Source organism: Gallinula chloropus (genome assembly GCF_964237585.1).
Source record: "Gallinula chloropus genome assembly, chromosome: 2".
Taxonomy (NCBI): Eukaryota; Metazoa; Chordata; class Aves; order Gruiformes; family Rallidae; genus Gallinula; species Gallinula chloropus.
In genome coordinates, this window is record NC_140086.1 from 10800679 (window position 1) to 10816037 (window position 15359).

General features: G+C 43.6%; 1 protein-coding gene across 2 annotated transcripts in view; it reads left to right on the forward strand.

Moving 5' to 3' along the window:
* Positions 1-1579: 1579 nt before the first annotated feature.
* The window catches only part of ASAP1 (ArfGAP with SH3 domain, ankyrin repeat and PH domain 1), a gene marked incomplete at its 5' end in the record, with an annotated part of 135605 nt that continues 121825 nt past the window's right edge, over positions 1580-15359 (forward strand). For both annotated transcript variants that reach the window (XM_084280031.1, XM_084280032.1), the window contains 2 exons: positions 1580-1638; positions 12149-12278. In XM_084280031.1, coding sequence (XP_084136157.1) covers positions 1580-1638; positions 12149-12278 — 189 coding nt within the window. The remainder of the gene's footprint in view (positions 1639-12148; positions 12279-15359) is intronic.

The window sequence follows — 15359 nt, forward strand, 5'->3', positions numbered from 1 at the left end:
GATAGATACATCTCTTACACCCTTGCCTTCATATCAAAGGACACACCTCATGGACAGAGTCTGTAATCATTTCTTCTCCCATACTGCCAAGCTGATGCCATACCATTTCAGATCCTTTCCAGCCAGGACATAAAAATCTTAATTCTGCTGGTTACAGAGATGTCTAGCCTTCCTAATGGGTAAAAGAGCCCCTGACAATGTGACCTGAAAGTATCCTAAGGGCTAAAGGAGAAGAGATATATTAACATCCCATTCAAAAACTTCCACGTCACAATTTGTAATTGAATCCCAAGTGTCTTGGAGAGAGGGACTATTCTGTTATATTTACTGCTAAGGGTTGGCAAACCTCCAGACCAACACGACATATTTGGAAGCATAAAAGAAACAGGATAAAAGCCATAAACAAACTACAGCAGTATCTGGGGAAATAGGTCACCAGAAGTAACAAGACTTCTCTTGGAGCGAAGGTTAAAAAAAACCCCTCATAGAGGAGGGGTTTTTCCTTATGGAATTGAGTGGCATGCTCAAATGAAAACAGGCAGACTGGACAAGCAAAAGGTGTGATCTGGAAGTGGCCTCCCTCATGCTCCCCTTCTGCCTTGGCCCTCTGTTTGATCCCAGTCTCATCCTTATGGGTCCTTTTCACATCTTCCATTCTGCCTGCCTACCTGGTCCACATCTCTGCCTCATGTTGCTTGTCCCGTTCTCTTTGGTTTACCACATCATCTTTAAAGGCAATATCTTCTGGGTAGCCTTCTCCTTCCCAGCGCCAACATCTGGCTTCAAGTCCTGGTCAATCCTTTTTCCACCTTGTCCCTTTGGGCCTATCATGGACATCAGCCCAACAGGACTCAAAGTCAAAGGTATGCCCCAGTTCTTTCCACATCCTCCGGAGGCCCTGCATCATCTCTATCACCTTCCCTTCTCTGCAGTAATGCAAGTCATAAACTGGAAATAGCATGCAAGGTAATGGCGGAGAAGTCATGAAAAACTGTGAAACCACTCATCCATGTCCTGGTTTGACCGTCTCCCCACACCCTCCTCTTCTACACGCATGATTCTTCCCTGTCAGGCCACTTCTTTCTCCCAGTCTCTTTATCCTTCAAATTGTATATCCATCTTCCAAAAAAGATCAGTCTGGTGCATACACCTGACATGGAAATTTTCAGCCTGAATGGTTAGACTGAAGTTATATCTGAAAACAGGGTCTTCTGAAGTGTCAGACAACTTAGACAAGTGATGTTACCAGCTCGGCACTCGGTGCAGCTTAGTGAGTAGTTGCCACATTTAGTTAGACAATGAGTTTTTGAGTCAGCTAAATGTAACTCTCAATGTAGTCATTTTTAACTAAGTGCTATTTTCAGGGGATTTCTAATGGATCTGTTTACCATAATGAAATTCACAACATCAAATGCAGTAATCAAATAATGTATGATAAATTGCCCTCACTGTAGAATTAATGGACATTGTTCCAATTTGACTGAATAAGTGATCTTGTCAGTCCCATAGCTTTGGTCAGTTTTACTTACTTTATCTTTTCTCCTCATCTAGGTAGGTTTCTGGTTGTGACAGATGAGACATGAGATCTTCAGCTTCCAGGCTTTCAAGTTTTTCTTCAAGAGATTCGCTATGGAATCGGTAAGAAAGAATAAAGACATAAATATAAATAACTGGTTTAAAGTGCAAGAAAGCAGACCAGAATCCTTGAAAAAATTGTACCGAAGGAAAGTGGTTTTATCAATTGCAATACTTGCCAGTAGTTTTTTTGTTGGGTTGGGTTTTTTCTCTCTGTGATGCTGCTTTGGACTTTAATACAGTGGGTGTTTTTCAGAGAAATTCTAACCTATAGATGCTTCCAAGGATCATATCCCAAATAAATCAGTAAATCTTTACAAAGCATTGACTGCCTGAGCAAGTACTGTAACAAACACTAATGTTTATTATGAATTTTGCTTTGCTTTCATAGATTTTAAATCTGGATGGGGGGGGCAGGATATAAAAAGGACAGTTGTAACTTTCTTCAATTCATCTAGATCTGGTAACTAATGTTGTTTTAACTTTGAAAAAAACAAATCTCTGAGATCAGCCTGAAAAATATATGGCCAGATTTTTGCGGGGGCTTAAAGGAGGAGAGACTCTTCTTCTCGTGATGCAAAGTGCTGAATAGCACACAGTTGTCTAAATATGCTTTTGTTTATTCAGTCTCTGGATGGCAAGTGCTCTTGTTTTAAAGTTTTTACTTTGTTCCATTGAACCACTAAAAGCTACATTTGGATTGCCTGACTTGAATCCCTTACAACAACAACACTGACGGTTAAGGCTGAAGTTTTCTTTGTACCTGGTGCACTGGCTGGAGCTATGCTGGCACAGGTTGCTGCTCCCTGCCAGTGTGGGACTTTTTAATCTTTTCTTCCTCCTGGGGGAACTGGTTGACCATACTGCACTCCAGCCCAGCCAAAAGGGGTGAATCACTGCTGCTGATCTGAAACCCAAATAAATCTTCCTTTGGTGCATTTGCTTTGTCACATGGCTACGCATATTTTTCCTTTTTAAGTCCACGATGCCTTAAATAAGCAAGAGTTCAGAAGTCAAACAATCATCTTTTGAAAAGTATGAAGCTATTAAGCTGGATATTTCTATTTAATTTTGAAACAGAACTTAGGCTTTTATGTCCTATTGCTCGTAGATTTTCTTGGAGGATAAAATAAAACATAATCATCAACAAGCAATTAAGTTGTGGTGAGATTAAAATTATGAAAATCGTATTTCCTATGGATTTGGGTCTTGACTGCAGCAAAATATCAGTAAACTTTTACCATGACTGGACCCTTACAGGATCTTTCTCCTACACTATTTCTCTCAATAAAGAGCAAGATGAGGATGAAGTTTTTTGGCCCATAGGGGCAATAAACATCTTTTTCCTCTGCTCATTTTTTCCCCCACAAAACTTATAGGAACTGAAGAATTTTGACACCTTTCCTGCCTCCCTCTCAAATTTGCTGGGATCAGTAATGCATTAAAAAATCGTCAGAGGCAGGACAGGTGAGCAGGCAATGGCCCTCTAATGTAGTCAGTAGAGAGCCAGTTAACTTAGGAGTCAGCAAGCTCAATTTCAGTGGTTAAAAGTAGAAGCAAATAACTAGTCAGAGAGAGAGGCTGCTGTGATGGACTTCTAGACTGAAATTCCAAACCTCTTTATTTCATTTAGCACCATGTGAACACTGACCCATTGGGGATTAGGTCCATGCAGCAAGACCAGTTTCCGAAAGCTTCCAGATGGTTGCTGTCCTGGTTTTTAAAGGAACCTCACAACCACAACATTCAAATGTCTATTTCAATAAAACCTTAAGGCTCTAATTTTAAATTTGAGTAATTTTTGCTTGATGACAAGCCTTTGAGGTCTAAAGCAGATACACATCAAATTACTTAATGTCCTACAGTTTATATAAAGGAAATGCAGATGTGCTAGTAAGTACAGTGGTTGCAAGGGCCTTAAATATAACATCCATCCAACATCAGCAGATTTATTTCCAGCACTTAATGAGATGCTGTTTAGGAAATTAAGAAAAAAATAAGTATGCTCAGTCAACACTATAAGCCAGCTTTTGAACTTCAACTCACTAGGCCCACACACATGTATATCTGCAAACTGTGTCTTAGAAAAGCTTGCGTAAAGCCTCAAAAAAATTCCATGTACCTGTTCAGCATGATGGGGTCTCAGTCCCTCTTCTTCTACTAAATGCTGCTCTAACGTTAATAAATTTGTAACAGAGAGGAGAAAAAAAGCCCTCATTAAACCAGATCTTTCTGCTTCATATTTTTACATCATGAACAACTAGTAGAAAGCTACCTGTTCATTTACCTGTCAATCCTTTTTGTTTATCCAATAAAATGTTGATAAAATTGTTTGGCCTGAGAGCCCTCCTAATTCTTCAAATATTTTTTTAAAATCTTAAAATAAAATGTAGTATGAAAACATTTAGTTCTGCTACAGCTGGAAAAGCCCAATAAATAAAATAGTCTGCATTGCGCAGATAGAGAAACGATACCCACAGATATCAAATGCCATGCCACAGCCGTGAGTGGCAGCTCAAGGGCATCATCCCAGCCTACAGGGCCTTGACTTTGTTCTCAAACAGCTTCCCAGGTTCATTTTGGCCTCAGTTTCATTGCAGGCAAGACTCATGCTGCCGTCAGCATACATTTAGCAGCTTAGGTAGAACCAGAGATGTGCCTGGATAATGACACAGCCATATCGTTTGCTGAGGGAAAGTGAAAATATTGAAATGTTTGCAGTGCGCACTGAGGCTTTATTTCATTCTCTTTTTATTTTGGAGAGCCTGCTATGCCAGCTGCCCTGCAACATGTTCATTTCTGCAGTATCACTCTCTGATTTTAGTCATTGCCATTTCTCATACTCAAAAAAACCCAACCAAATGTATTCAGCTACTGCTGATTCCTGCTTCAAAAGGACTCTTCTTTCTCTTGTTTCAATCAGAGTACCCTGCCATGATGTATTGGCTTTGTCTTGTGCTTTGCAATCCCTCTGGCATGATCTGCTCTCATGCTAATGTGTCTGCCGTGCCCTCCCCAACAATCCTCCAAGGATTTGCTCAGGGTCAGGAATACAGGGATAACCACACACAGGTTTTCCTGATGCTGGTCCTCACCCTCACCGACTCGGCGTTGGTGGGAGAGCAGCTCCCATGGGGTGAGCAGGCTTTGCACCCCTGTCTCAGTGAGGAATGTGAGCAGGCTCACATTTGCACCATAGGCAAGGGTTAAATTTGCCGAGGCTCCTCTGACAGTTTTCTTATTCATCAGCATTCATAAAAGTTTGATATCTTCAGGCTCTCCTAAATACAGCCCTTAGAGAAGAACACACTGCTAGGTTTTTCTATTCTGTAGCTGTTTTAAGGACTCTATTTGAACTTGATCTCTCCCAACACACAGTATCACATTTCCTATAAACTAGAGTAAGGTTCCTTGAATGAGCATCTCTAACAAAAACATCTCTGGGGCAATAAGAATACCAAATTCAGCACACCTGCAGCAAAAAAAAGGGCATGCCTGCCCTATCCTTAGCCTGCTGCCTCCTGCTCCAGTTAGTGTGGCTGTTTCTCTCCTTGGCGGATGCAGAGGTTGCAGGGGAACAGCCCGTTGGTTGTTGTTGCTGTGAGCCTGGAATGCTATTCCTGTGTTTGCCTGCCTGACTCTTGATCTTGCATGACAAAACCAAAAAAACAAAGGCAAACTTGAATCAGCAGATTAGTCAGCTTAATCTTGTGTAACTCAATGCTGCACTTCATTTCCAGCACTGTTATTTTCAGCTGTCCTTTGAGGTGGCCATTTGATCTTACCTATCATTCAGTCAAGCTCCTTGTACAGGACATTCAAGTATGTAAGATGCAAAATGTATCATTCAGCAGGGTGTTTCCGATGTTTTGGCTGAAATCTTTTTCGTTTGGTACACATAGTGTTAAAAATGCACAATCTTAATGCTACCAAAATGTCATTTATGAGAGCACAATGGGCCCTCTTTTTGCTATCATATTAATATTGAAAGAATGCAAAAAGACCCTTTTGTTTAAGGCACTATTCCTAGTGCTAAAAGGCTTTTAAGCTAACACTGTAGTTTCTGAGACAGTTCCTTATGTTTTCTTATCTAATTTTAAATACCAAATGAAGACAAATGCTCAGTGATGCCAGTATTAAAATTGAAATCAGCTGATTCTTGTATTGCAAACAGTCACAGCAGCAACAGAAATTGTTGATGCAGCTCAAGTAGTCAGTCCATAAGCCAGACTGGCAGTTACTTAGCTTAAAAATACAACATTGCAATCAGCATGTTTGCTGGACTTAGGTTTTGGTTTTCTGCATGTACAGTGATATGATGTAGATAAGAACATCTTTTTTTGGGGGGTGGAAAGTTACCTGGTTATTCTGTCCCCATAACAGGGTCACTTCATAGACGTGTTTTTGCAAATGTCAAACCTCCTTTTGCAAACAGCAACACTTTGCAGTTTACCATGTAAGTTCCCTTGAAGCAAATTAGCACCAGTCACAATGTGTGATGTAGGCTCCAATGATTAAAATAAACTTTGCCTTTTCCTGTGAGTACATCATGCACTTATGTGATATTAACAGTGTAAACATGCTGCAGGTTAAAATACATAGCTGTTACATCTCGTACAAGGCTCAGTCAGCTGATGGGACTGTCCTCTGAAGAGGACACTTCTGAAATTCCTTCTGACCAAACCTTCACTTGCTGAAGTAGAAAGTGATGACATTATGTGTCCTTACATAAATGGGGTGGTTTTGTTATTCAAAACAAAACTATGTGAGTTCCATTGAAAAATATGTATATATTTTACCGAGTTTTAGCTCATGAGATATTCCAAAAACCAAAAGCCAAAATCACCCTGCTGAGAGTCTTGTTTTGAAGCTCCTAGTATCCTCTAAGCCAACTCATATGAGAAGAACTGATGTTCAGATATATTTGTGGACATTCTACTACTTATGGCCATAAATTTAAATAAGTATTCCCCATTAATTTTGTCAGAAGTTGTCTGAAAATTAAATTCTAAAAATGTAGAAACAGCAATTTACCATATGTATGCTTTTTCAAGCAATCTCAGACCAACTTTATAAGGGATCAAATGCCATGGCTGCCTTATGCCACACAGCACTCCCGTACAGTGGGTTAGGATAGGAAGGAGGGTGGAAAGGAATGCTGACTGCTGTGTTTAGCTGAGATGGATGAATGTAACACCAAACCACAAATTTATTCAGAATAGCAGTATAGTAGAGCAACATAGCCTAAGGATATTTTCCTGATGAGTTTTAGCATGCCACTAGTTCTGTTGCTATTTGCTGCTGAGCTGGTGATACTCCCCATGTTTGGGAAGATTCTAAGGAGCATAAAAAGAACAACTATATAGTTTACTAACAATAGCATGTGCATTTCAATGATTTGATGTTTTAATTAAACACTAACGCCTGATCTACACCATTTTTATGAGCAGTAATAGCCAAGATGGGAACCTTGAAAGTAAAGAAACGAGAGTAGGTGTAAACCCTTATTTGCAAAGTGGCAGCATCTCTTCCATATTTGGGAAGAAAAAACCCCACAAATTTGACACGTGAGATCCTGGCATGACTACGTCTACGCTAATCAAGAAGAATCATCTGCACAGTAGCCATGTGCACAGTGATTTCCTTCTTCAGCTAACAACTCACTTGCCGCCACACTGACAGGTTGCAAATGGCCCCGGAGGCAGCTTGTCTGAGCATGCTTGACAGCGCATTTGGTGCAGTGCCAGGGACCTGGGTTAAGCTTGTTTCCAAAAACCAAGCAGCAACCACACCTGAGTTTGCATTTGTGAGCTCTCTGTCTGTGCAGCAGGCAAGCGTGGCCTGGGGTGGTCCTGGGGCTGCTCTCTTTAGGGCAGCGTAATCATATCCCAGGGGAGATCTTCAGCAGAGCTGAGGTGTTGATACCCTCAAGAGCTGACTTTGCATATCTCGAGCCAAAAATACAGCCCTGCTTCTGGACAGCAGGGCCACAGCCTCCTGTATATGGTCTCTGTATCTATAGTGGAAAGATAATCTTGCTATTCTCTACCTCACTCCTGCATGGTTTAAACAGTTAATTGATGTCACAAAGAGCAATGCAAGTGCAATGTAGCTCTTCACCTCTGGCACACATCTGTGTTTGAAAGTTTGCAATGATGACAAGAGTCATCATCACCTGATGACTACTGCTTGGTGCTTGTGAATGAACTGATGATCTCAATCTAAATACAAGATGACTAGAGTGCTCTACAATGAAAAACACCAGGCTTGCTCTTCACCTTATTGCACAATACCTGTGTCAGTATTTTGCACTGTCGTTGCTATGTTCCTTAGCCTCTCCCCAAGCATGGTGACTATCACCAATATCACAGAAATATTATCAGCTTGCTGTAATTAACTCTCCTGTTGGCAATCGTGATAAAAAAAGGATGTGGAATCAAATGGATTAGTAGGCTGAATCACTGGGTGGGATAGCAATAAATCATGACTTCCGTGATAGCATCAGTAAGGAGTGTGCTTTCCAGGGCTGCTTGGACTCTTTGCACCCAGCTTGTCCCTGGTAGGACACAGAGACGCATTTCACATCAGAATACCAAGAGGAGTGAGATAAGCTTGGCTTCTACTGGCAAGTTGTACATGAGAGAAAGGCTGCGGCACAGCCACCCCCAGGATCTAGCACAGACTAAGATAGCGTTACAGCAGACGCTGTGAAATGTAACTTTCACACTCTGCTGACTATTCTTTGACATTTGTGAAGTGAAACAGTGACTTCAGTTAGTGACAATTTGTAGAGAGGTGCATCTTACAGATTTAGAAGTGAACCTCAGATACTGATCGCAATTCAAAACAGGAAACATGGTTAAATCTGAAATCCATTAAAAGCAATCTGAAACAGTTACATAATTAGACTAGTTAAAATGTAAGCACATTTTTACTGGCAAGTTTTATCATTTATTTTATTAATATCATATTAATTAACTAATCTTCTTTCCAGTGAGTTCAGGTGAAGATAATCCAAGCCTAAAGAGGTCATGCCCACAGGGTTCTTTTATCTACTAGTATTTGTATAGGGGAAGAGGAAATGCTGCTTCAAAGCTGCAAAATGCAGCATCACATTATCTTTATTAAAGTTAACAATTTAAGAACTGTCAAAAAACCCCAGACCAATAGGTAACTATGATTGGTAGCTACTGATCTTTTTAATCTTTAGGCCTGACACAGTTGTGTCTGTTTCCCAGTATTCTCCTTTATTTATTCTATTTTTTTATACATCCAATATTTTAATGTAAAGGACCTTTTTTTCCCCTGATGAGGATGAACAGAATCTCAGCTACTGTTACTCTTCACTGCTCCAATTTCCCTGGCCCATCTCCTCCCTTTCTTTGTTGAACATGCTTTCTAATTCTGTGATTTAAATTTTCCCTAAGTAGTATTTAAAAAAAAAATATCTCTGCATCAATATGTCCATACTCTTTAGGGTAGGATCAGTTTAGGATAGCTAACGAAGTTAATTTACAATGTAAAGACTTGTTCACAAGCTCAGTAACTACAGTCTGAAGAGGAACAATTCAACTATAACAGTGTGCACACTCAATCAATTAAACTGGTTTACCCATCAATGCAATGGATTTATCCTCACTTGAAATCTGCTAGAGAGGCATCAGGTCTTCTTCTAACATGAGTATGGCAGCTGACTGCAGACTGTAGGTCTGGCTCAGGAAGAGCCGTGGGACAGCCCGTGATTGATGATCTGCAGGAAATTACAGGGGACAACCACTGAGGTCCTGTTTGGCCCTCAGGCTGTACTCCAGACCCTCACCCCTCCAGTTTCCATGCAGGCACATTGAAACAGCCCCTTTTGGTGCTTCTAACAGCTCTTCCCTGGCTCAAACCCCCAGACACACCTTCACTCTCCTTTCCAAACTGCTTGTGATGCCACAAGCCATTTTTATCTTCTTGATCTCTTGTCCTCCTCCACTGCTCTTACGAACACAATCCTCAATTGATTTTCTTCCTACCCCTCCAGTCTCTTCTTCAGCGCTGCTTTTTTTATTTTTTTTTCCACTTTCCCAAATCCATTTTTCAGTGCAACTCCCACGCGGTTCTTTTCTTGGCTTCCTCCTCCTCCTCTTGCCTACTCTACCTTTCAGAGACTCATGACGTTTAACAATCATCTGTACGATCCCGCAGCTTTCTGCCGGAAAGCCGGATCACATGAAGCAGCAGCAGCAGCAGCAATCACATGGCCGTACGGAAGGCTTCTGCTAAGGCAATGAAATCAAAGAAACGTGTTTGGGCAGGACCATTTCTCAGGAGTATTGATCATATTTTTGCTGGCAGAACTGCATGCAAATAATTTGTTATGGGTATACACAAACCACGTATCTTGTTTTTTACTCGGGCATCGCAGCCTTTTGCTGGTATTTTCAACTATTTTTGAGTTGTACAGGCATTTTCTAAGAACTACATACAAACAGTATGCTGAAGCCTAATTTGTAATACAGGGCATTAAATCCTTTTAAACTGATATATCCATATAATATTGTTCATTCTCAATAGTTCGGATTTGAGAATATTTACCATCCCTCAATTTCCCAGCATCTGTGGAGACAATCCCAACACAAAGGGCAGGAAAACATGGTGTGACTAAATAAATCAGCCTGAAACAGCAGATGACCATAATTACTCAAGTCTCCTGGGACCTAACCTTCTTTAGAATGGCACATATGGGCCCCAAAATCTAAGCTTTAAAAAAAAAAAAAAAAAAAGCCAGGAAAAAAACCCCTCAAACTCATTAGTGCTGTCTGTCAAGTCTTGGTTACACCAGATAAAGGGTATTTTCACAGATTCATAGAATTGTAGAGGTTGGAAGGGACCTCCAGAGATCACCAAGTCCAACACCCCCTGTCAAAGCAGGTTCCCTAGGACAGGTCGCACCAATAGGCATCCAGACAGGTCTTGAATATCTCCAGAGGAGACTTCCAACCCCCCTGGGCAGCCTGTCCCAGGGCTCTGTCACCCTCACTGTGAAAACGTTCTTCCGCATGTTGGTGCGGAACTTCCCATGCTCCAACTTGAGGCCACTGACCCTTGTCCTGCCCTCACAGGAGACTTATTCAGGACTTCTGCTTGGAGAGGATGTGGGCCTGGGAAGCACCACAACGGGCGGGCAGGAACAGGGGATGCAGGGAGGGTGTCAGGCCAGTGCCACTCTCCAGTGCTCAGCGGTGAGCTGGGCTGCAGCCCCTTGGACGCATCTGTCTCTCCTCCGTTCCCATGGGGAACGGGCCAGGGGAGAGATGCTGCGGCTTCACGGGTGTCACTGGGACGCAGCGGGCCTTCTTAAAAATTACCGGAGGAGGGTGGGAATCTCCGTAGAGTGCTTACACGTGATGTCAGCCCTGGCGGTACGCAACGCGGTGCCTTAATTTACGTCACAGAAAGCTCATGAAGGCGCGAACACAGCGGAGGGGCCGCGACCGGCGGAGAGGGGCTGAAAGGAGGGATGCGGCGAGACTCGCCCTCGGCCTCCACTCGGGCTGAGGCCCACCCGCCCGCCCCGGGCTCGCTGCTGCCCCCCGGCTGCGGGTACCAGCGAGCTCGGTGCGCCGGCCGGGGACAGAGCTGGAACCCAGCACCCCCCACCCTATCCTCCGGCCCGGCCTTGCGCGTCCCAAGAAAAAGCGCTGTTTTAGGGTGAAAGACAGCTAAAGCCAGAGGCACAGCCCCTCCCCCTCCACGCACCCCCCGCGCGCGCGGAGCGGGGTGCGCGAGGCCGGGAGAGGGGGCGGGGCCGCCGCCGGGGGAGGGGGAAGGGTGGAAGCGGGCGGCCGGCGCCTGCGCAGAGCACTTCCTCGTTGGCCCCCACGTAACGGCTGCAGGCGGGCGCTGGGCAGCGTGTGTCAGTCACCGGGTGACTGTCAGCGGCGGCGGGAGCTCCCGCCAGCCCCGGCTAGCCGCCGCCCCCGCCGCCTCCCCCGGCCCTTCCCCTCTCTCACCCCGGCCGGGGGGCGCAGCCGGAGCCCGCACAAGTTAGTGCTCAACTTGGCGGCGGGCGGGAGCGGCGGTTAAGGCGAGGGGCGTGAGGGGGGTCGGCGGCGGGTGGGGAAAGGGGCTGAGCCCGGCGGCGGGGTGGGGGCTGGCGGGCGCCGCTCCTCTCCCCTCCCGCTCTCCCTCCCCTCAGCGCCGGCGGCGGGGCCGGGCTCCTCAGAGGCGGCCCCGTCCCCGCAGCCGTCGGGGGGCCGCAGCCAGCCGAGGGAGCCGAGCGGCGCAGGGTGCCGTGTGAGGGGCGCCGTGTGTGTGGGGGCCTCTCCCCCTCACCTCCTGCCCGGGAGGAGGAGGGGGCGGACGGGGGAGGCTGGATGTGGAGGGCGAAGCCTCAGCCTGTCTCTGCGGCTCCGCTGCTTTGATGCTGCGGGTCTCTGCTGGCTGTTAACATCTTCCCTCTCCTCTTTTTTTTTTTTTTTTTTTGCTTGTTTATTTCCCCCCCCCCCATACCTTTCTCCAAAAACTTGGCTTCCCCTTCCCCCGGATCTGTGTGCTCGGCTCCTCCTGGGCTTTACCGGTGGGGTAGGATCATGCCGGACCAGATCACCGTTTCGGAGTTCATCGCCGAGACCACAGAGGATTACAACTCCCCGACCACGTCCAGCTTCACCACCCGGTTGCAGAACTGCAGAAATACGGTCACGCTGCTGGAAGAGGTAAATCATCCCCCCAACCACCACACACACCGCCTTCGGGTTCTTTTTCCTTCGGCTGGGCTTCGGTTTTCTTTCTTCCTTTGAGGCAGAGCATCAGGGAATGGGCAGTACCACCCGCCCAAATCCGCGGGAGCTAGAGGCAGTGGTATGCATGTAATCTGGTCTTTTAATTGTGGGACTTTGCTCTTGTGTTGAGTTAGCTACGAAAAGCTTTACTGCCCTGGTGCCTTAAAGATTAGCGTGCAAAGCAAGCACATGCCTGAACTTAAATATTACTGGTTTGCTTCTTGTTTTCTTTTGGTATTGGCGGCTGTTGCAGTAGAGAAAAAAAAGCGTGAGTGTTGGGATTTTTTAGAAGGAAGATGAAGGTTGAGTTTTGTTTGGGAGCGTTAGCAGAGGTTTTCCCCAGCCACTCGTTAGATCAAGTCAGCGCAGAACTCTGGCTGCAGAAACCTGCCAAGGGATACTTCGCTTAAGCAATGAGGTAAGGATGAACGTGGATTGAGGAAAATAACATGAAAACAAAGTAGGTAGTGGAATGAGGGCAAAAATAATGCAGCAGAAGTGGTTATATAGTCGCAGCATCTCAACCTTGAAGCCTCAGCATTGGGTTGGGTTTTTTTTAATGCTTATTATGAGCATCATTTAAATGTTCATCCTGCTTCACTGAGAAGAAATATGAGTGTGAAAATGGGTGAACTTCCAAAGCTGGTTTCTATGGGACGCGAGTCTACTGCTTCCTATTTGAGGTTTCAGTGTGATTTCCTTTGGACTAGGTCAGCAGTAATGAGGAAATGTCTTCCAAATGACTTTAGAACAAGAATGTAGCTCTTCTCTTGCCCTGCGCTTGGTTAAAGGTACAAAAGTAATGACAGTCAAAGAAGACAAGATTTTGCTGATAGATTGCAGTTATTTTGGATTATACACTTCTTAGTTCATTAAGTATTTGTCGGTTCTTCCGGAGCCAGCATGTATCTAGGAGATGGGTTTAATAGATTCTTTTTAGTTTTGCTGAATGTGTTGGCATGAGGAAAGCACGCAAGGAAGGAGTATTAATCATGGCATTCTCCTTGTAGTCTTGGGTATGGAAAATCTAATTCATAGGATTGAAATTAGTTAATGTAGGAAAAATACTGGCTATGTTCAAGACTTTTAACAGTGCTATTGTTTACAATAACTGACCAAGTAATAGAGTGATGGTAGGATTGTATTTAAAATTACCTATTTTTTATTACGTAACCTAGAACAACTTCTGTAACTTTTCCATAACTGTAACTGCATTTTTTTCCTTGTGTAACTAAGCCATGGTTGCTTAAAAATTTGCCAGAAATTGGAAAAATGGTCTGCCATCACTGTGACTTCTAGGGTAGGAATAGTCTTTCTTGGTTTGGGAGGTACATCAGTACAGCCTGAGTGTGGTAACATCTGTCCAAAGAAAACCAAAGTACAGAAGACAAATACACAGTGTTCTGCACCGTTTATGTGGATTGTGTATGTTTTCAAAGTTTTCATGTCTGATTTGAGAGCAATAAGTCAGAGGAATAGAGAACAGTAGGTGCTTCTAGTGCTTGCATTGCTATTTCTTGAATTTCTTTTGTCTGTGTAACGGTTTCATGTGCCCTATTTAAACTTTGTGGTTTAAATTGATTCTGGACTTGTTTTGTATTGTTTATTATCTGCAAATAATAAAAAATGTTTTATTTGATGGGAAACACGATATAAATATGCTTTACTATTACATGTATGCAAAAAATCTGCAACTCTCCCAAATCGCTGCTGTTAATTTGCGTGAAGAAATGCAGGTGATGAGAATGTGGCAGGTGAAGTGCTCAATTAGAGCCTTTGACTGTGTGTCTATCCTTGTAGCTTGCATATGGAGTTCTGGTGCTGCTGCTGCTTTAAATCTAGGTTGGTTTCTGCACCTCTGCTTACCTAAGGCTGTGATTCATATGAAGCAGGGGATTGAAATTGAATGGTTGAAGTGGCTGTTATGTAGCTCTTATTACCGCTGCTATTGCCCATGCATCATGAATGACTGGAGAGCTCTTCTAGCAGCTCCTGAACTTCCAATTTTGAACCCGCTATATTAATGCAGAGGGGATGATCCTATCCTTGCAGCTGTCTGATTTTTTTTAACTTGATTTGGGTTGGAGACCTCACTGGGCAGTGTCAAGCTCTGTGCTGTTTCAGCACCGCAGCCTGAAGTATCATAGGTCATTATTTTAAAGCTAACTTAATTCAACACAACCTGCACCTGCCTCACTGACTATAAGCTGCTTTGTGGGTAAACTAGTTATTTATGTTATTCTAAACAAGATTGTGAGCTAAAACTCTTCTCTGAACAGAAATGATGAGGACGTTAAATTTAATGAATGTTAGATCCATTCCAAAGCCTCTGTCTGGTGTAATTCCTGCCATAGCTCAGATCAGTGGTTAGATCAGAACCACTGTTTCACAAAGAATGTGAGAAAAAAGGGACTGATTTATTTGTGTGTCAGGGTCTTTATCTAGTTCCATGAAGGCATTAAAGAATTGTTAAATTTACTATTCCTTAATCATGACAAGTTTTCTGAAATAACATGGATGATGGACTCATTTGCTAGTTTTTTTCACTTGGTTGTCCTCTTCTGGAGGCCCAGTTAGTTCAACCAGGTGGATTAATATATGTTCTCTCCTAGTTGGGACTCTTCTTGTTAGAGTAAGACTATTTTTGGAGGAGACTTTGGATCCAGTTAGGTGTGGTTTATGGACAAGTTTCAGATGAAAAATCAGAGCAGGTTTTTTTACTGATTCTGATGACTTTGCTTTTGGTAAGTTTTTAGAGGAAAGCTGAATAAAATATGAAGGCGTACCTCAAAAACCAGAACCCTAGGAAGGAGTCTTCAAATGACTTTTCTGTGTCTGTTGGTGACTTATTTAAACAACAACAGCAAAAAGGCAAAACCAACGCCCAACCCCCCCTAAAAGAAGCCAACTAATCTTTGTTTACGTCCCCTGTAATATCAAAATGGAAAATAGTATGTTCATGCTGCTATGTCACAAGTGGTTTGGGTTTTTTTTAGTAGGAATGTTTCATGACAC